Source organism: Zingiber officinale, chromosome 1A (assembly GCF_018446385.1).
Source record: "Zingiber officinale cultivar Zhangliang chromosome 1A, Zo_v1.1, whole genome shotgun sequence".
NCBI classification, from domain to species: Eukaryota; Viridiplantae; Streptophyta; class Magnoliopsida; order Zingiberales; family Zingiberaceae; genus Zingiber; species Zingiber officinale.
In genome coordinates this window covers 176,203,316-176,224,626 of record NC_055987.1, presented here as the reverse complement: position 1 = coordinate 176,224,626, position 21,311 = coordinate 176,203,316, and the positions used below count along the sequence as shown (strand labels likewise).

The 21,311-nt window shown below is 39.1% G+C and overlaps 2 protein-coding genes across 2 annotated transcripts; both read right to left on the bottom strand.

Moving 5' to 3' along the window:
- Positions 1–833: 833 nt before the first annotated feature.
- On the bottom strand, positions 834–4,719 carry LOC122038489 (serine carboxypeptidase-like 34). The gene is made up of 10 exons (XM_042598261.1): positions 4,234–4,719; positions 2,806–2,913; positions 2,608–2,703; positions 2,431–2,523; positions 2,275–2,363; positions 1,887–2,183; positions 1,665–1,801; positions 1,490–1,582; positions 1,289–1,394; positions 834–1,201 (listed from the first exon to the last, which is right to left on the bottom strand). The coding sequence occupies exons 1-10, from the start codon at positions 4,511–4,513 to the stop codon at positions 1,052–1,054; spliced, it is 1,449 nt and encodes a 482-aa protein (XP_042454195.1). The 5' UTR covers positions 4,514–4,719; the 3' UTR covers positions 834–1,051.
- Positions 4,720–6,828: 2,109 nt separating this feature from the next.
- On the bottom strand, positions 6,829–9,276 carry LOC122007207 (zinc finger MYM-type protein 1-like). The gene has a single exon (XM_042563027.1). The coding sequence runs from the start codon at positions 9,274–9,276 to the stop codon at positions 6,829–6,831; it is 2,448 nt and encodes an 815-aa protein (XP_042418961.1).
- Positions 9,277–21,311: the final 12,035 nt, after the last annotated feature.

Here is a 21,311-nt window from a genome sequence, read left to right as displayed (position 1 = left end):
GCACTGGAGACGAGCGTAATCGCTTTTTGCCACCATGTAGGCACCACTAAATGTTCAAAGTGCCACTAATGATTGTCAAGGGATCACTAATTTAAATTATAGAAATTCTATATTCTAAATTAGTGGAACCTTAATAGTCTTTTGGCACACCTAAACAACCATTTAGAAGTGTTTAAGGATTCTACTTACAAAAGGGTAGCTCGGTATATAAAGCTTCAATTAATACGAGGTCCTGATAAAAAGTCTATTGTATGTAGTTTTATTTTACTTTGCAAAAGACTATTTTCGAGACTCAAACACGTGATCTTTAGGTCATATGATAATAATTTTACCGTTACGTCAAAACTCCCCTTCTAATACTTAAGGATTGTACATACAAAGTTTACAATTTTTTATATTCTCATTTAGCGGCATCTTGGCAATTATTTAGTGACACTTCGATAACCATTTGGTAGCACTTAGATAGTAATTAGTAGTTTCATGAGCCAAATTATTTGTGAGAGGGCTGCATATTTTTAGAGTTTAGTCCAAACAACTACAAATACCACCATGGAGAAAGGAAATGAGGGTCCCACGGGCTTAGCTTGGTTAGTAAGTGGTTGTTGGTTTGCCACATGAGGTCCAAGAGTCGAACCTCGGGGCTGGCGAGATGTAAATCCTTGCAATCTGTATTTCACCCCCTCCCCACCCGCTCCCGCTCCCGCTCAGTTATTGTGGTTTACCTCATTCATGTTGGTCTTGGAACGGACTAGCAGGATTGCTGGAGGCAAGGGTAATCGCTTTTACCATGTGGAGAAGGGAAATGAGAAAATGAAAGTAGAACAAGAGAAAGAGGAGAGAAAAAGAAACCCATGATACATTTGATCAAATAAGTTGCAATTTTATTACAGTGAAATCAAGATAAAATGCATAATTTAAGATTGACAATTGGCATTTATGTGAATTATAGCAAGCTCATTATTGGCAATGTGCCTAATCTCTCTTCTTCTTTAGGATGCATAGACAAGCATCAATTTCTTTGAATGAGCAAGCAGCGCTGAGTCTTGGAGTTCTAGAAAGCTGAGTGAGGCAATTGCTGGTTAGCCAAGAAATGACTAACAAGCTGGCGAGCTTGCCTTGGAGCAAACGTTGGAACTTGATGGCCAGCCCCGCGGACCGTGACGAATGTCAGTCCCTCAAATTCAATTGTCCATCCACCAACCTACAAAGTGAACCACATTCCAATCACTAAATGGCAATTCATTCATGCTTCTTTCTGCAGCTTATGATCCAAGGAAATGTTGCATACCTGTTGATGGTCATACCAAGGAGTCCATTCTTGGATGGTTTTCAGGCCAAGTTTGTTCAGTGAATACCGAGTCGAAGTGACTGGAATTCTTCCATCAGTGTCGCCGCTGAATCATGCATTGACAATGGATGTTAAGGCCTTTAGCTGAAACGGAGTCTACTTATTCTACATATACAGGGTTCCTGTTGGACTAATTCTAACCTGAAAACCCATATTCTGATGCCGCCATTGATGAGCTTGTGTAAGGTCGGGAGCACGGTGGCCGGTGCATCATTCCATTTGGTGATCACATCACTGTTAAAACAAGGCAGCGAATCAACCATCGGAGCTAGGTTGTGTGACTAATGACTTCCTACTTTACCATACGACTCTGTACCTGCAGTGAGTCCAGTTATAAGCAATTTTTGTGACATTTGCATGCAGAGCTTGTTGGACATCTGGTCGGTTAAAGTAAACCTCCGAGTAGTAGGAGACACAGGGGTCATAACCCGCTGGCTGCTGATGCCACCCACTCTGCAAGGAAACAAGACTGAGCATTTAGTAACAGCTGCAAAGAGAGCTCTGAAGAAAGAGCTACAACATTACCGAAAGGACTCACAAATTGGGAGAACAGCTTTGGAGCAGCGCCTTCGACGCGGAAGTGCTTTCGGTTATAGGTGCCAGATAGATTCTGATTGACGCAAACGGGAGCATACAAGCTGTACATGTCGATTATTCGATAGACTGCAAAGTATTCTGACAGTGCACTGTTGCAGGCTGCCGTAGCCGGTTCGATTCTGAAATTGCACTTGGTTTTAACATCCTTGTAGACTCGGTCAGATATGACTGCATGATCCCATGCATAGTCGATCATCCCTGTCTGATCGGTGTCATCGTCCAATAATGCATTGCCTATCTGATCCATCAGTGAGATTTTGTCAGCACGATCTTAAGAATCTGCGCACAGCAAAGAACTAAAACTGTATTGAAGGATCGCGATTACTCACCATGAACCCTTTGAAATTTATGTAGTCATCCTTCGAAGCTTGTTTGTTTTCATCAAATATCTTCTCAGAGAGTTGTGGAACATAATGCCCTGGCCCGTGAGTCACTTGATTAAATCTAAATTCTTAACAGTTGGTGAACTGCTGAAATTGCTTTACCTGCGTAACTTTCTCCAGAAATGTAGAAGTCATGGGATTTGAACTGCGGGAACCGCTTGAACCAGTTAACAAGGAAAATGTAGGCATCTTCGGCTTCATTTGATGGACAGGGAAGTATGAGGAAGTATGAAGTTTACCAAGAAAATAATATAAGGAGTTTCAAGTAGAACTAATTACCAGTGATCTTATCGCCAAGTGCTTGTATGTCAGAGCTTGTATTTGTGTAAGAAAATCCAACTCCAACAGGAGACTCAAGGAATAGAAGATTTGCCTCTGCAATTTGACAAGGACAATCGATATACCATTGGTAACATTTTAGTAAAGCCAGAGGTGTACATACGATTGATTCTGTGAGGTATAAGAAATTATTCTTGCCTTTGTTCCAGGAATGCTCATTAAGTCTGAGCTCTGGCACACCCTTTTGCATTAGGAAAGGGCCAAGTTCCTCGACGGCCCCGAATCCAATGGAAGAACAGCCAGGCCCTGCATTAAACTATGCTAATTGGGTGAGAAAAAAAAGAAGAAGAATTCTATTAAAGTGCTGTCTAATAAGATTACACTAATTCTGCAGTTCCTTGCAATTTTACAACTTGTAATTAAATCTCTGTTACTATATTATCCATCTTCTTGGGATCAGTCTATCCATCATTGGAACGGACACATGACAAGTAAGTTTTCTAGTTCAGGCCTTGAATGGTCCTGAGCATGGCTCACTGTTACTCAACGTGACAACGAAGATGTAAATCCTGCCGTATCTCTTCCTCGAGATGGCTTCGCGCATGCCAGTGGGCATTACACACTATTGCTTTAGACTTTGTGCTGGTACCATCTTTTTGCACTTACACAAAGTCGATCTCTTCATTTGGGTTACAAAGGCAGCGTTCTAACCCGATCATGCATGGTCCCCAACCACTATTGACGCACACTACGTTCTCAATGCCGTGTCACCTTCACCAAAAGCTCTTCTTCCATGGTCGGTAAGAATATTGATATATGGACGACCGACAAACTGATTTCTACCTAACATTTAGGCATATGAAGAAACCTAGAAGTTAACTTCACCAAACTGAAGCAGTGAATTGGAGGAAGGTTGGATTCTAGCAGATAGAAATGGCACCAACTGTTCTTCCTTAGGTAGGAAAAGGTAAGACAAAGTGTAGTGCAAGTTCCTTATCCTGTAACATATATTTGTTGAAGGGAAGACCTTTGTTAATGCTGTAAAAAGTGTAAATTTACTGGTCAACAAGTGACCCCATCAATTGTGGGGAAGCCATGATGTGCCATGAACACCAGTAGATCCCTCCAAAGCCAACCTCGCTGTACAGCAATAATATGAAAGGTGCCAATGGAACTAGTCCACATCGGCCTGAACTATTGTTGAATAACACTATGTAAATTAAGGCGTTTGTGATGGCCGATGATGATGAAAAATTGGAAAAGCAAGAAAAAATGATAGATATTTTTCAGGGAAAATTTCAATGGTCATAGTTGAATAATCTTGGTCTATGCCATCGTGCTGCTCTGTTAAGACTTTTCAAAAAGGAAGAAGGTTCTTTTCCTGTTTCTTGGATCCATGGGGAAAAAAAAGGCGTGGAATTTCTCCTTAGGTAGCTAGCTACTTTAATTTGTTCAATTAAAAAGAGAGAAGAAAGCCAATTTATACCTGAGACTGATGGATGCAAGTGCATGCTATAAGTAATTAACTAAAAAGAGCGAACAAAAAGAGAAGCAGCAAAATTGAAGGCGAAGAAAGGAACAGTATGCATGAAATTCTATATGACTGTGAGCTGAATAATCGAAGACCTCCGTTTAACCAAAGCAAAAGTGGCTTCTTATCCACATCACTAGTTGCCTCAAGAAGCCAGTAGAAGAGCGCACGGCCATGGCTTTCATTGACCGTCACATAGCCGGAGTACTGGCGGAAGCTGACCGTGGGCTGTCCCGGGAGCTGAACCACGCGGTCAGCCTGCTGTTGTCTCAAGGCTTCCTCTTCCTCCAATTGCCTCGACTGGCCGCCGAGGAAAGAAGAGGAGAAGATGAGCGCGAGGCAAAGGAAGAAGGAAGAGCAAGAGATTGAGCTCATCGTGGAGAAGAAGAAGAAGAAGAAGAGTAGAGAAGGGGGCAGTGTATGAAGGGAGTGAGGGATTGAGCTCTTCTTATAGTGCTTTCCTTGCCATTCATTTCCTCGAGTGGTTGATGAAACACTGGAAATTAAGCAAGCAAGCAAGAGAGTCAAAGGCAGGGTGAAAAAATATGATTGCTGACCTCTCCGTTTCTTTAATTTGTTTCATCCATTGATTCTGATTAAACTAGAAAGGTGATGTTAAGAGCAGTTCATTTGCTAAAAGCAGTATAAGTTAAGAGATGGAGGGAGCCTTGCTGATTGGAAGAACTTAGTGGCAAGGATTACAACCTTATTCCGTGCGTCGCGGCACGGCTAAGGCAGAGCCGATTGCTTTGGACTCTTCTTCTGTTTTGTTTTCCCTTTGTTTTCTGTTTACTTTTATTATTAATAATAATATTAATATTATTATTTATGGAGAGATAGTTGTTTCCTTTTTTTTGTGAGTAGATATAAAAAGGCAAAACCGATGGCATGGGGACAGAAGATGAGACAGTGAGGAAGGTACTAGCTACTGAAGGAAAAGGAAATTGGATAATCTGATTCTTCTCTTAAGAAAAACTCAATGTAGTTTTGGGATATTTTAATGAATTTCAACTTAAAATTAACAAATTAACCTTAAAAATTATAATTTTTTACAATAAAGTCCTTTTATAAATATGTCGAGTTTCACCTCTCATCTAAACAATTGAGGTTCAGCTCATTGCCATTCTCTCAACTCGCATTCCTTCATCCCTCATTTTCTTAATTTGCATTTTTTTTTTGAATGGATTCGGTATATCGTGTCAAGCATTTGCATAGCAAAAATGTGGTATAACAATAATAATAATAAAAAAGCAGTAACACGTTAGATTTTACATGGCTTAATGTATATCACTCCCAGTCGATGGTCTGTTAACTTGTCCGATGAGTCATCCCTTCAAAATTCAAATCAACTAGTAATTGTACTAAAGGTGGAAAACAAACATTTCTTCTCTAAATCATATTAACAATGTATACAAAGAAGAGGACTTATCAAAAAAATATATATATATATATATGGAATCATCACATCAGCGATCCCCCTAGAGCCGGTCCCACAGATATGAAGGGAGATAAATGCAGGTACACAGGTGAAAAGTGCATGGCGGAGACGTTAATCCCAGACAGTGACACCCCGGGATCGATCCCTGGATCTTTCAGCCACAGAACCATGCACTCCCCATCTATGCTACGCCCTGGGGAAAAGAAGAGGACTTACCAAAAAGCTTGTACTAAAGGTGGAAAACAAACATTTCTTCTCTAAATCGTATTAATAATGTATACAAAGAAGAGGACTTACCAAAAGCTTGTCATCAGCGTTCTAAAGTTGTCTTGAAGTCAAATATTCTCATGGTGGTAAAAGACGAATACGTTCATTCCCAGTGCCCTCGTCAATTCGTCCTAGGGCCACCACAGAGGAGATAAATCACGGGCGACTACTAACCTTTGGAATAGTGACTAGCACATAAAGGAGGCATTTATCTTGGTTTTACTGAGATTCGAATCTCAGATATCATGATGATAATATCTCATGCGCTAACTACTAGACTCATCCGAGAGGATAAAGTCAAATACTCTCATGTGGCAAAAAGGTGATTCGCTCGCCCCCAGTGCCCCCGCCAACCCGTCCCTAGGTCAACACGGAGGAGGTAAATCACGGGTGGCTACTAGTCATTAGTACAAATGACCAAGACATGGGGGAGGTTATACTCGATCACGTCGAGTTTCAACCCCAAGACCTCATGTGACAATACCCCATATTTTAACCATCGCACCGCTCTAAGGGGACAAGTCAAATACTCTCATGATGTATATAGAAGAGGCTCCAAACTCTATTTTGCTTGCCTCTAATTAATTAGAAACAATCTCCGGTTGACTGATAAACATAAGTAACCATTGCACAACCAATAAGTTATTGGGGAGTCGACAATAAAAAAAACTATCTAGTCCGCTACTGAAGCACCAAGTCAGTGGATCTAGTTTTAGTTACTGAAGCATCAAACAATATTCTTTTGTTTAAATTTTACATTCGATCAATTTGAGAGTTGATTGAATACTTTAGTCAATCGAGACTCATCTTTAATCAATCAAATTTTTAAAGATCTTGACTTCACTTAACTACACCCAGGGACGGATCCAGGAATTAGAGTTGGGGGGGGGCTTGAACTTAATATAATAAATTATATATTATTATTAAAAATATATAATAAATTATATAGATATATAACAAAAAAAAAGTTATTACATTATATTGTTCAACAAAGTTGTGCCCTACGAGATTTTGAAACATAAAATTCATCTATAATAGAATCTATATCTATATCTTTAGCTAAATCTCGTTCAATATAGAGTGTCAAACAATCTTCAAGAAAATCATCCTCCATTTTATTGCGAAGTGCCGTCTTCACATGCTTCATTGCTGAAAAGGCTCGCTCAGTAGTGGCAGTAGAAACAGGTAATGTCAAAACGAGATGAATCAATCTAGTTAACATAATGTAAACCTTTGACCGCCCACTCTCAGTCAATTGCTGACACAACTCAACAAGTGTAGAAGCCTTCAAATTTTGCATCACATCAAGTTTATAATGTACCAATTCATATTCCAAAGCAACGATGTCTTGATTTGTGAAATCTTCAGGATAAAACTTCTTTGCAAGTTTGCAAATATCATCACTGTTAATTGAATCAAATGAATTTTTCGGATCTAAAGCTGTACTAAGAGAAAGAAGTTCCACTGATGACTCATTGAACCGAGTATTTAACTCCATCAAAATGAAATCTATTGCTACATTAAAAACATCAAAGTGATAATGATGCTCAATTGTAGTTTGCTGACGAGAACGACCAATCTTATATAGGCAATCAAGGTCAGGCACATCAATATCATTTCTCGAACAAAAAACTTTCACTTCATGAAGAAATTCTTCCCACCCGCATTCTCTAAGTTCTTGAAGGATGGTTTTGGTAGTAGAGACAAATGTAATAGCAGTCAAAATGTCTTGAGATTTTCTTTGAAGAATTTGACAAAGAGTATCTGTTGTTATCATAATTTTATGCATCAAGTGCAAAATGAACACAAATTCAAAGCTTGCCATGTTTCTGTAAATTCCCCGAACTTCAGCCTTAGCTCTTCCATTTGGAGAATAGTCACTAAGAACTTCAAAAACTTTGCAAGTTGCAGCGTACATACCTATCAAGCTTTTTACTGAGTCATAGTGAGAACTCCAACGAGTAACTCCTGCCCGCTGCAAATTACCAATCTGATTGGCCCCACTTCCAGAATCACGTTCTCCGATTGCCAACATATGTTTAATTTCATTTCTTTGTGCAGTATGTAACTCAGCAATGCGCTTAGTAGAAGAAGTAACAATATTGACAATATTATCCAAATGAGAAAAGAATTCCCAAATAACACTGACATCCTTAGTGGCAGAGACCAATGTTAATTGTAGTCGATGAGCAAAACAGTGAACATAGTATGCATAAGGACAATCTCTGAGAAATAATGCCTGGAGTCCATTCCACGCGCCACGCATATTGCTAGCACCATCATATCCTTGGCCTCTGAGTTTTTTAACTTGTAGATCATGATGAACAAGAACATTTGATATTTCTTTTTTCAAATTCAATGAGGTAGTATCACTAACACTTTTGATAGCAAAAAATCTTTCTGTCAAAATCCCATGATTGTTCACAAACCTCAAGATAATGGCCATTTGCTCCCGTTTAGATATATCTCGTGCTTCATCAACAAGAATACAGAAGAATTTATCTCCAACTTCTTCACGAATCATCTGTCGTACTCTATTGGCCATAATATGTAAAATATCTTTCTGAATTTCAGGAGCAATATATTGGGCATTTTTTGGAGCATTCTCAAGTACAACTTCATTAATTTCCGTACTCATTTTTGCAAAAGCCTTCACCAATTCAAGGAAATTCCCACGATTAGATGAAGATAGAGATTCATCATTACCTCTAAAGGCACAACCTTGAAGTGCTAGCCATCGAACAGTGACAATTGAGGTCTTCAAACGTAAACGATTTTTCTCCTTTTCTTCTTTAGCTTGAACATACATCACATTATCAATATGCTGAGAGGGTCTCATCAAATTTTCAGCCCTTCTCTCAGACATAGTATGAGGCGAAGAAGCTGCAGAACCAATATGGGCAAGAAATGCACATGTTTTTCCTTGGTTTACCCTTTTCCAATTGTCAAATCCTTCACTGACTAGTGCCGAGATATTAGATGAATTAATATCATTTAGAAAAAGAAAACAATAAAAACAATATGCCTTATTTGTTGAAGGCGAATACTCTAACCAATGAAATTTCTGAAACCATTTTTTCTGAAACCGACGATTTTGATTTCCAAATTTTGTAGCCGGATACTCCAACATATCTGGTTGATAAGGCCCCATCTTTAGATATGAACGTCTTATCTCATCTCGTATATTAACATGATATTCACATATTGGTTTTCTTTTTCCCGGATCTCGTTCAATACAAGCAGATGATGATTGATGGTCTTTGCTAGGAGAAGAAATTGAAGAAATTTGGACACTAGGAATGAGAAGACCTTCACTAGATTGATTTTCCATTGTAGTAGGAATTGAAGTACTTTCACTAGTTTCACGATCTCTCTTTTTAAAGAAAGATGATATTAATGTCTTTCCTTTCTTTGTAGCAGATTGATATTCCATCTTGAAATAGTTAAAATTAAATCCCTAAATAAACAAGTAATAGGTTACTAATGGCTTAAAGTATAATGAATTAGGAAGGAAAATAGTTATATAACTTGAGATAAAATATAAATTATTATCTTATTCTAAAATAAAATACTGAAAGCTAAAGTCAATTAAAAATATTGATAAAATCAATTGTTAGAACGACGTTTAAATTTCAAGGTCATATGATAAATCATAATAGAACTCCATAAGACCATACTGATCAAAGATTTTCAAGCTTGGATGCCCTTGCAATCCGAGCTTGAAAATCCATAAAAAAAACAAGCCACGACCATAAAAAAAACAAATCACAATATCAGATTTAAATATTGGTGCCGTGTTGATTAGTTAGTCATCAAAGATTTTTGTGATGACAATCCATTAAACAACAATCTGACTTCTAATGACTAATGATAATCCATAAAAAAAATAAATTTTAAATCAACACGGCACCAATTTTAAATCAACACGACTTCTAATGACTTCTATGAAACAGAAGCGGTGAAGCGGTGAAGCGGTGAAGCCGGCTTTAGCAAAATGGCAAAACCAACACGGCAAGTCGGCAACGCGACCAACGCCATTAGAATGTGCGATGCTTTGACAGCGAAGTTGGCAGCAAGCCACAACATGCTCTCGCTGAGTCGCTGTTTAATGGTGGCCACGACAATGAAGTCGGAGGCGATTGCAAACATACAGTAGAAAGGAGGAGAAGAAAATATTAGGGATTTTGTCATTTAGGGTTACCTGTCCTCGGTCCTCCTATGTCCAGAGTCTGGATGCTCATATGCTGCGTGCGAGGGCCGGTGTGGTAGTACCGATGCAGTGGAGTTGTTCCGATGTTAGACGGTGCCGGTGCCGTGGTGCGCCTTCACTGTGTCGCCGGTTGTCGGACGAAGCACGCCGCGTGTGTTGGAGATGGGAGCGGCTGAGCAAGTCAAAATCAAATATTATATTATACCTATTTTTTTTTTTGGGCTGATAGGGCTGGGCTATAGCCCAGTATAGCCCTTGAATAAATCCGTCTCTGGTCACAGTCAGTGTCCCATTGAAATTTGGTCGCTTAACGGAGAATCTTGAAGAAAGGAAAACTCTGGTCGGCCAATATTGAAATGAAACATGATAATGCAGTGATCCGCCTAGTCAGCCTCTGTGTCTCCTTTAGATTGAGTGGAGAAGCCATATCTTGTAGAGCTTGCACCTTATTGGGATTAGTTTCAATTCCCCATTCTGTGACTATGTCTCCAGGAAGCGTCCACTCTTAGCTCTGAATAGGCATTTGCTGGGGTTGAGTTTAAGCCCATACTGCCTTAAGGTTTTGCAAGTCTCTTCTATATCATCTCAAAGATCCATAGCTCAGAGGCACTTGATGAGGATATCATCCATGTAAACCTCCATATTCTGCTCGATTTACTTCTGGAAGACTTTGCTCATGATTCATTGGTAAGTAGCTTCTACATTCTTTAGTTCTAACGGCATAACATTATAATAGTAAGTGCCTTCAGCAGTTATAAAGCTAACCTTTTCCTGGCCGTTCTTAGCTAGCGGGATTTGATGATACACTTGATACACGTCCAACATATAGATCAACTCACAACTGGAGGTGGAGTCCACCACTTGATCGATGTGAGGCAATAGATATTAATCTTTGGGAAATGCCTTGTTAAGGTCTTTAAAGTCGATACAGACCCTCCACTTATTTCCAGACTTGGATACTAGGATCACATTAGCCAATCAACTTGGAAATTGAACCTCATGAATATAACTAGCATCGAATAATTTATCTACTTTTGCCTGGATGATCTTATTCTGATTAGTCTCAAAATCTTGCTCCTTTTGCTTGACTGGACGGGAGTCCGGGTAAACATGGACTACATGCTCCATGACCATCGATGATATGCCCATCACTTCTTTGGGCGTCCAAGCAAAAACATCGTTGTTACGTGTCAAACACTTAACTAGCTCAGTTTTATTTTTAGGAACCAGGTTGGTTTCTATATGGCTGGTGGCCTCTGGGCGATTAGGTTAAATCTGTACCTCTTCTTTTTCTTCATAAACTAAGGTAGGGGCGCTTTCTAAATAGTGTTAACCTCCATTTGTTGCATCTTCTAAGCGGAGTTGGCTTTACTTTTAATTATATCAACATAATACTTGCGTGCTACCAGTTGATTTCCTTTAACTTCCCTGACCTGATCATCCATAGGAAATTTTATTTTCTAGCAAAAAGTTGAGACAACTGCCTGAAACTTATTTAGGGATGGTTGGCTTAGAATAACGTTGTATGCCGAGGGCGTGTCTACGACTATGAAAATTGATCGACACATCCTCATCATGGGATCCTTCCCTAATGATATGGCTAACTTGATTTGACCGAGTGCCTGAACTTCATTATTCATGAAACCATAAAGAGGTGTCATCAGGGGCTGGAGATCGCTTGGCTCTATTTGCACTTGTTTGAATGCTTGCCAAAAAATGATGTTGACCGAACTGCCCGTGTCAATATAAGTCTGGTAGATATTGTAATTGACTATGACAACCTTGATTATTAGTGCATCATCATGGGGCATCTCGACCCCTTCTAAATCTTTAGGTTTGAAGCTAATTTAAGGCCCGATTCCTTGCTCTGTACTATAGCCGACCGTGTGGATCTCCAATCGGTAAGCGTGTGATTTTCTTGCTCAGTTGGAGTCTCCATCGGTTGGACCCCCGACTATCATGCCGATATCCCCCAGGATGACATTATTGTGATTTTCATCTTGCCGTGTTTAGGGCTCTAGTTGGACCCGGGTGAGAGCCCGTGCCCAGTCTACTAGCTGTTGGGGTATCCTTTGGCATCGCTCGACCTCTCATTGGTCTCTTCTGGGCGAGCTATTCAACCGTCGATAAGGGCGATGGTTGGGTAATAGGGTGCATCAACGAAATCTTTGACTGTTGTTCTAGCGATTTGTCAGATTAAAACACTCCCGTGTGTCGTGAGTGATTGACCGGTGGTATGTGCACCACCATCGTGGGACTTCCCATGGGGGTTCAGGATATCTCTCCCAATCAACTGCCACATGCTGTATGACCCGGGCTTGTGGTTCTTAATGATGAAGCTTAGGACCTATCCGAGGTAGGTTATGTGGAGGAGCTAGTATTCCTTAACACTCGAGAGGTAGAGCCAGAGCAGGTGTGATGACCTCCTTCCTTCGGGCGGACTGTGTCTCTTCGACATTAATAAACTCAGTCGCCCGATTGAATGGATGGTCGAAGTTCCTTAGAGGTCCTATGATTAAGGAGTAAAAGAAGTCATTATCGGTGAGTCCTTGGGAAAAGACATTTATCAAAATTTTGTTGGTGCGGGAAGCATCCGACGATCGAACTCGTGTTTTGATAATGGCAAAGGATTCAAAGTTAAGGTGTTTTGTATTCTAGCAAGTCTACTTGAGGATTTCAGGAAAGTCCTAGCTGCGGTTAGGCAAAGGGAAAAACCCTAGGAGGTGGTAACCCTAGGTTATAGGGGGTGGTAACCCTATGCCGAAAGTCTTGGCAGGTCGATGACTTCAGGCAAAAAGTCCTAGGGGGTGGTAACCCTAGGTGGAAAGTCCTGGTGTCGCGAACCAGGTGAAAGACTGGACTGGCCGGGACGCGGATGTCCAGCAGAAAGTCCGGAAGCGTCGAGTGCTGAGCAAAAGTCCAGTCGATCTGGAGGATCGACTGGCAATAGGTAAATCTCCTGAGTGGAGTAGGTGAGGACGCGTTCCCCGTAGAGGGAACAATAGGCGTTGGGTCGACCTAGGGTTTCCGGTCGGAAATCCGAAGTCAGACCCGGACAGTCCGGAGACTGTCATAACTTCATATTCATACTATTATTTTGTGTTAACTTTGTGTTGCAGGTATTTTTGGATTAACATACTTGCAGGTATCAAAAACACAAAGAAGAACTCGGATGAACAGTATCCGAGGCGCCTCCATGAGGCTTGGAGGCGCCTCGGGTTCAAAATCCTGAGCTGGCGCGAGGTGCAGGCTTAAGGCGCCTTGGATGGATTGAAGGCGCCTTAGACAGCTTGGAGGCGCCTTGAAGGGTTTGAAGGCGCCTTCAGGTCGCGGCAGTCAAAGGGTTATCGCAGCGAGCAGATCGGGATAAAATTCTTGTTTAAGGCGCCTTGGAGCTTGTTTAAGGCGCCTTGAACACTGTTTAAAAGCAGTGGTCGACCAGCAGCTCAAAACAACACTTTCTCAAGCAATCTTCTGCAACGTACTGCGAATACGACCATCCCCAAGTGCTGCAAGAACACCCCGACGACCCGAAGCTTCAGATTTAATCTCTTGTTGTCGGTATATTTTTATTACTGCTTAAATTGTACTTAAATTGTAATAATCTTTACGAACTATAGTTGTTGCCCACCGAAAGCAGTCAGCGACCGCGGGCCTTCGAGTAGGAGCCGAGATAGACTCCGAACGAAGTAAATAGCTTGTCTTTCTGTGTGCTTGTTTTCTTTATTCCGCTGTGTTACTTCTCCGATAGTTTTTACGATTCCGATACGAACGAAATAGCCGCGAGCGCTATTCACCCCCCCTCTAGCGCGTCTCGATCCAACAATTGGTATCAGAGCGGGGTTGTTTTGAATTGGTGCAACCACCATTCAAAACAGTTTTTTTCGTGGTATTTTGTTTCGGAGTCAATTAGAAATTAGCTAATTAGCTAAAATTCTAATTCTTGTCAAATCGGTGTTGCTCAAAGTTGGTCAATACCACTTGGGCTGGTTATTTTTTTTTCCTCTTCTTCCCGCACTACTAATCCAAGACTCAGTCTTGGAATAGATCTTCTTGTTTGTGTTTTTCTTAGATCTAAAATGGCCCAACAAGAAGGATATAGCACTATTCATCCCCCACTATTTTCCGGAGAAGACTTCGGATATTGGAAGGGGCGAATGGAGATATATCTGAAGATCCAGTTCGACACCTGGATGATAGTCAAGACAGGACTACAACTACCAACTGATACAGACGGTAAGCCTACATCCTGTGAGAACTGGGAGCCAGCCTTTATCAAAAAGGTGGAAGCCGATGCCAAAGCTACCTGCACCATTCAGTGCGGTCTTACCAAGGAAGAGCTCAACAGGGTCAGTCCGTTCTCTTCCGCAAAGGAACTCTGGGAGAAGCTGATCGAACTCCACGAGGGCACCACTGACACAAAAGTAAGTAAAAGAGATTTATTATTTAATAAATTGTATAATTTAAAAATGTAGGAAGGTGAGACGGCGAGCCAGCTTCACGCGCGCATCCAGGACATTCTCAACTCTCTTCATGCAATTGGACAGAGAGTAAAAAATCGAGACGTCATAAGGTACGCATTAAATTCGTTTCCAAGGAGTACATTGTGGGCATCAATGGTAGATGCCTACAAGGTCTCCAAAGATTTATCTTCTTTAAAGTTATATGAGTTATTTTCTGAATTTGAACTTCATGAACAAACTAATGCACAACCATCCGAGAAGGGTATTGCTTTAGTTGCAGGTACGAGTCAAACACGGGAATCAAGAGTACGGCGAAAAATTGAACCGGAATCGGAAGACGAACTCGACTCAGAAGATTCAGAAGATGAACTGACCAGCGAACTCGTGAATCTTGTGAAGAAGCTCTACAAGAAGAAGAAGGGCTTCAACAAGAAAGATCTGAAGAAGGCAGTTCAATCCAAGGAGGTCCAACCAAACTCAATGGTAAAGTTCGAAGTCACTTGCTACGGGTGCAACCAGAAGGGGCATATCAAAGCCAACTGTCCCAACCAAAAGGAGGCCAAAAAGCAAAGAAGAAAGATGGCCCTGAAGGCAACCTGGGACGAATCTTCTTCGGAGGACGACGACGATGAACTTGATCAAACAAGTCTACTCGCACTGATGGCCCGGGACCAGATCGTCGAGAGCGAGAGCGAGTCAGAAGCCGAGTCCGAGCAAAGCCACGGATCCACATCCGTTTCAGAAGGGCCAGACTCCACTGTAAGTATTCCAAGACTTAATAATTTAGTTAATTACTTACTTCGCAAACTAGCTAAGTCAAACCTTAGGATTAAATCACTTCTAAAGGAAGTAGCTGTCCTTAAAGAAGTGACAAACACTAATTCCTTACCTGATCAAGTTCAAACTGGAAACTCAACTCAAGTTCAAAAACTTGAGGAAGAAAATTCTAGTTTGAAAAATCAGGTAAAAGATTTAAAAAAATACTTTAGAACGGTTTTCTCTGGGCTCTAAGAATTTGGACCTAATTCTTGGGACACAAAGAGCCGTCTACAACAGAACTGGGCTAGGATATAAAAGTAAAAAGAAATATAGATCTTATTTATCTTTAATAAACAAACAAAGTAGTAAAGCAGTCCAAGCATGGGTCCCCAAGTCCAAATTAATCAATCAAGTTGGACTTGGCCAATACTGGGTTCCGAAGGATCAAATACACTACCTCGATAAACCATATCGAGGCTATGATCCAGGGAAAGCTAAAAGGAAAACGATCTTAAAAATTTAAAATTCAAAAAATTCAAAATTAAAATTAAATTATAAATTCTAAATTCAAAATTCAAAATCAAATTAAAAATTCGAAATTAAATTATAAATTCAAAATTCAAAATTCAAAATTCAAAATTCAAAATTCAAAATCAAATTAAAAATTCGAAATTAAATTATAAATTCAAAATTCAAAATTCAAAATTCAAAATTAAATTCTAAATTCTAAATTCAAAATTTGAAATTAAACTATAAATTCTAAATTCAAAATCAAATTAAAAATTTGAAATTAAATTATAAATTCAAAATTCAAAAATAGATGGTGGATCCAAACTATCTGGCACCTCCAACTGAACTACCCGACAGGGTAACTGAACCTAATTTACCCGAAATGGGTAAAACAAGAGTAGATTACCCGGCAGGGTAATTAAGGTTAGTTTAAAAACGGGCTAAGTTTAACTTGAACCACAGTACCAGTGAAGTTTTTGGATGATAATACGTTAGGGAAGCTTGGGCATCGCATGTCTAGGAAGATATGGCTTCGACCTGAAGTGACCGAAGCTATCCTTAAATGGATCCTAACTAGTTAGACCAAGGATTAGTATTAAGTTCAATGGGTAGGACTATTTGGAAAATCTCGAAGACATGGTTACTTTAATGAGCTCCTTGTGACTCACCATAGCCCAGAAGTTTATCCAAAGAATGCTTACTTGTTGAACCCAAAGCTAAATATGAATCTAACACAAAGTTAAACCAGACCCTTAAATTAAACAATAATTCATCTCACAACAATTATAGAATTCCCTGATTGACAATTTAAATCGGGTGAGATGACTAAGAAATAAAACTATGGCTTAAACTTAAATCAAGTTAATTAACAATTAAATTGAATTATTTTTTAAAATTATTTCAAAATTGTTTTAAAAACTTAAAAATTTCAAAATTGTCTTAAAAACTTAAATTTCAAAATTGTTTTCAAAATTTAATTAACTTTAAAATTGTTCTGATTAATTATCTTTATAAAATTAATTAACCTTAAAATCTTTATTAAATTACTTAAAAATCTTTTAAAAAAAAACGTTAAAACTACCATAGGGTTAATCGCTTGCTAACTTAGATTGGGTAAGATAGAAAATTTAAGGAGTCTACTTCAATTAAGTTATCTTTAAATCCATTAAAAAGAAACCAATTCAACTACTTCATATGTAGGAATTAGATCAATGGATGTTGGATAGTGGATGCTCCAGACATATGACTGGAGATAAGTTGAAGTTTACCAAACTCAAGTACAAGAATCTAGGATCAGTTGCATTCGGCAACGACGGTAAACTTAAAGTAATCGGAAAAGGTAATATTGAACTTAGTTCCGATTTCATTATTCGAAATGTTTTATTGGTTGAAAATTTTAACTTTAATTTACTAAGTATAAGTCAATTGTATGACAGCGGATATCTAGTCAATTTTGATAAATCTGGATGTCTAGTTAAAAATATTGAAAACCCTGAAATTAGACTTAAGGGACTTAGGAAGAATAATATCTACACAATTGACTTATCAATATCCTCAATAAAGTGTCTCTTGACACAACAAGAGGAAACCCAACTGTGGCACAGAAGGCTGGGTCACACTCACACTAGACTCATTTCAAAAATGAGTCAAAATGGTCTAGTTAGAGGTTTGTCCAAATTAAAAATCACTGAAAACTCAATCTATGATGCGTGTCAAAAAGGAAAACAAACCAAGTCAACCAACCTAGAAAGAACTAACACCATACTTGAGCTCCTTCATATTGACCTATTTGATTCACATGGAGCCAAGTCACTAAGCAAGAACCAATATTGCTTAGTGATAATTGATGACTACTCTAGGTACACATAGGTAAAATTCCTAAAAACAAAAGATGAAACCTATGAAATATTTAGTAATTTTTGCAAATTAACGAAAAATGAAAAAGATACTAAAATTAAAAGAATAAGAAGTGATCACGGGGGAGAGTTTGAAAATCATAGGTTTACCTAATTTTGTAAAATAAATGGATACCAACATGAATTTTTATGTCCTAGAACCCCCCAACAAAATGGACTAGTAGAACGTAAAAATAGAACAATACAAGAAGCCGCTAGGACAATGTTAAACGAATATAAGTTAAATCATCAATTTTGGGCTGAAGCAATAAATACGGCAAATTATATTCAAAACAGAATTTTAATAAACAAATCTCACAATAAAACACCGTATGAACTCTACTATCATAAAATTCCCAACCTAAACTATTTAAAAGTATTTGGTTGTAAAGTTCACATTTTAAATACTAAAGATTACTTAGGAAAATTTACACCCAAGTCTAACCAAGGAATACAAATTAACTATTTACTTAGGCTTACAAATTAAACAAACCAAAGATGGAATCTATATTTATCAAACTAAATATGCTAAGGAGTTAATTAAAAAATTCTGCATGGAAAATTCAAAAATCATAAATACACCAATGGCAACCAACATTAACATTGACTCTGACCCTAAAGGAAAATCAGTAGACCCAAAGTACTATAGGAGTGCCATAGGTAGCTTACTTTACCTAACTGCAAGTCGACCCGACATACTGTTTGCAGTAGGTATGCGCGTAAGATACCAATCCTATGCAAAAGAGTCACACCTATCACATGTTAAAAGAATACTTAGCTATATTAAAGGAACTCTAAATGTAGGACTTTAGTACCCAAGAACTTGCACATTTGACCTTTATGGCTATTCTGATTCAGACTATGCCGGGTGCAAGTTAGACAGAAAAAGTACAAGTGGTAGCTGCCAGATTCTAGGTCAGTGCCTAGTAAGTTGGTCAAGCAGAAAGCAATATTGTGTTGCTCTATCCACTACAGAAGCTGAATACATAGCTCTAGGAGAATGTGCATCTCAACTGTTGTGGATGATGCATACATTAAAAGACTATCAACTAGAATACAAAAATACAAAAATCTTTATTGATAATATCAGCTCAATTAATCTCACCAAAAATCCTATTCACCACTCTAGAACTAAACACATAGAGGTAAAACACCACTTTATAAGGGATCATGTAGCTAAAGGTGAAATTGCACTCAACCATGTTGAGTCTAAATCAAACCTAGCTGACATCTTTACAAAACCCTTACCTGAACTTGAGTTCAGTGCACTTAGAAGGCAAATAGGAATGTGTTGGGTAGAGTAGGTGTCTAATTTTGTTTTTGTTTTTCAAATTCTAGGAAAAATAAATTTCAAAATTCCCAATTTCCTAGATTTTTCAAAATTTTGTAATTAGCCTAAGAATTTCCCCTAGAAATCATGTTCCCCTAGAATTAAGCCAGAGCATCTCACAAACACCTAGGTCTACCTTGATTGTGATTTAAAAACATAGAACGGCGTGAGATGCATAGGATACAGCCTGGACTCAAGAATGTTTATATCTGTGCATCGATATGAGTCTGGGCATTAAAGACACAATATACATTAATCAAGTTGAGTCTTCCAGCTCTAGTCAAATCTAGCTGGACCAAATCAACTTGAATTGACTAACCATGTGAAAGTTGTTGCCCTATAGACAGTCAGCAAGTAGCTAAAGGTTAGACAGTTGGTAAAAGGACACTCAGTTTTCTGATTAAGCATGTTTTGATCTTTAGGGCTCTGATACCTCTTAAAAGTCAATCTATTAAACTTGACCCATGCTTGGACTTAAGGACCAACTGACTTCTTAAAACCAAATTTTAGCTACTTTGCTCCCTCCTTGTTCTAAAATTTAAATATTGATTAACCTTAAGCTAAGTTTCCTATTAACCTAAGTTTTCAAAATTCAATACTTGTAAAAAGCTAAGCTAAGTTCCAATCTTAATTTTCAAAACCTTTTTGAGCCTAGCTAACGTTGAAATCTTACTTTGTAAATTAATGCACAGTTTGTCAAAACTTAAAAAGCAACTTCTTCCCTAAGTAATAATTATATAGTTACTAGCTTTTAAAATCTATCCAAAGAGCTAACATTTCTCACTTAGCTAAAAATAAGAAATGACTGTTAAGTGATCTCAAAACCTAGTTATTTAAAAGACTATTCATGCCTATTTTTGATATATGGCAAAGGGGGAGAGTAGCAAATATGTAAAATTCAAATTTTAAAAAAAAGGGGGGAGCAATAGTTAAGGGGGAGCATATAGTTGGCGCTAAAACTTTAAATTCTTAAGGTTTACTTTAGCAAATTTGCTTTGTTAAATGTACTCATCTACTCTTAGCAAATTTGCCTGTGTTAAAAGTGTTCATCTATTCGTTTGTTTACTTAACTTTGAATTTGAGTTGTCATAATCAAAAAGGGGGAGATTGTTGGTGTGAGAAGCATCCGACGATCGAACTCGTGTTTTGATAATGGCAAAGGATTCAAAGTTAAGGTGTTTTGTATTCTAACAAGTCTACTTGAGGATTTCAGGAAAGTCCTAGCTGCGGTTAGGCAAAGGGAAAAATCCTAGGGGGTGGTAATCCTAGGTCATAGGGGGTGGTAACCCTATGCGGAAAGTCTTGGCAGGTCGATGACTTCAGGAAAAAAGTCCTAGGGGGTGGTAACCCTAGGTGGAAAGTCCTGGTGTCGCGAACCAGGTGAATGACTAGACTGGTCGGGAAGCGGATGTCCAGCAGAAAGTCCGAAAGAGTCGAGTGCTGAGCAAAAGTCCAGTCGATCTAGAGGATCGACTGGCAATAGGTAAATCTCCTGAGTGGAGTAGGTGAGGACGCGTTCCCCGTAGAGGGAACAATAGGCGTCGGGTTGACCTAGGGTTTCCGGTCGGAAATTCGAAGTCAAACCCGGACAGTCCGGAGACTGTCATAACTTCATATTCATACTATTATTTTGTGTTAACTTTGTGTTGCAGGTATTTTTGGATTAACATACTTGCAGGTGTCAAAAACACAAAGAAGATCTCGGATGAACAGTGTCCGAGGTGCCTCCATGAGGTTTGGAGGCGCCTCGGGTTCAAAATCCTGAGCTGGCGCGAGGAGCAGGCTTAAGGCGCCTTGGATGGATTGAAGGCGCCTTAGACAGCTTGTAGGCGCCTTGAAGGGTTTGAAGGCGCCTTCAGGTTGCGACAGTCAAAGGGTTATCGCAGCGAGCAGATCGGGATAAAATTCTTGTTTAAGGAGCCTTGGAGCTTGTTTAAGGCGCCTTGAACACTGTTTAAAAGCAGTGGTCGACCAGCAGCTCAAAACAACACTTTCTCAAGCAATCTTCTGCAACGTACTGCGAATACGACCATCCCCAAGTGCTGCAAGAACACCCCGACGACCCGAAGCTTCAGATTTAATCTTTTGTTGTTGGTATATTTTTATTACTGCTTAAATTATACTTAGATTGTAATAATTGTTGGATCGAGACGCGCTAGAGGGGGGGGTGAATAGCGCTCGCGGCTATTTCGTTTGTATCGGAATCGTAAAAACTATCGGAGAAGTAACGCAGCGGAATAAAGAAAACAAGCACACAGAAAGACAAGCTATTTACTTCATTCGGAGTCTATCTCAGCTCCT

Excerpts from the sequence above, each read along its gene's own strand:
- LOC122007207 (XM_042563027.1), bottom strand. The coding sequence starts at position 9,276 with ATGGAATATCAATCTGCTACAAAGAAAGGAAAGACATTAATATCATCT.
- LOC122038489 (XM_042598261.1), bottom strand. The coding sequence starts at position 4,513 with ATGAGCTCAATCTCTTGCTCTTCCTTCTTCCTTTGCCTCGCGCTCATC. Across the intron at positions 2,524-2,607 it reads ACTTGGCGATAAGATCACTG|CCGAAGATGCCTACATTTTC; the intron begins GTAATTAGTTCT and ends CATCAAATGAAG. Across the intron at positions 1,802-1,886 it reads CAAAGCTGTTCTCCCAATTT|AGTGGGTGGCATCAGCAGCC; the intron begins GTGAGTCCTTTC and ends GTTTCCTTGCAG.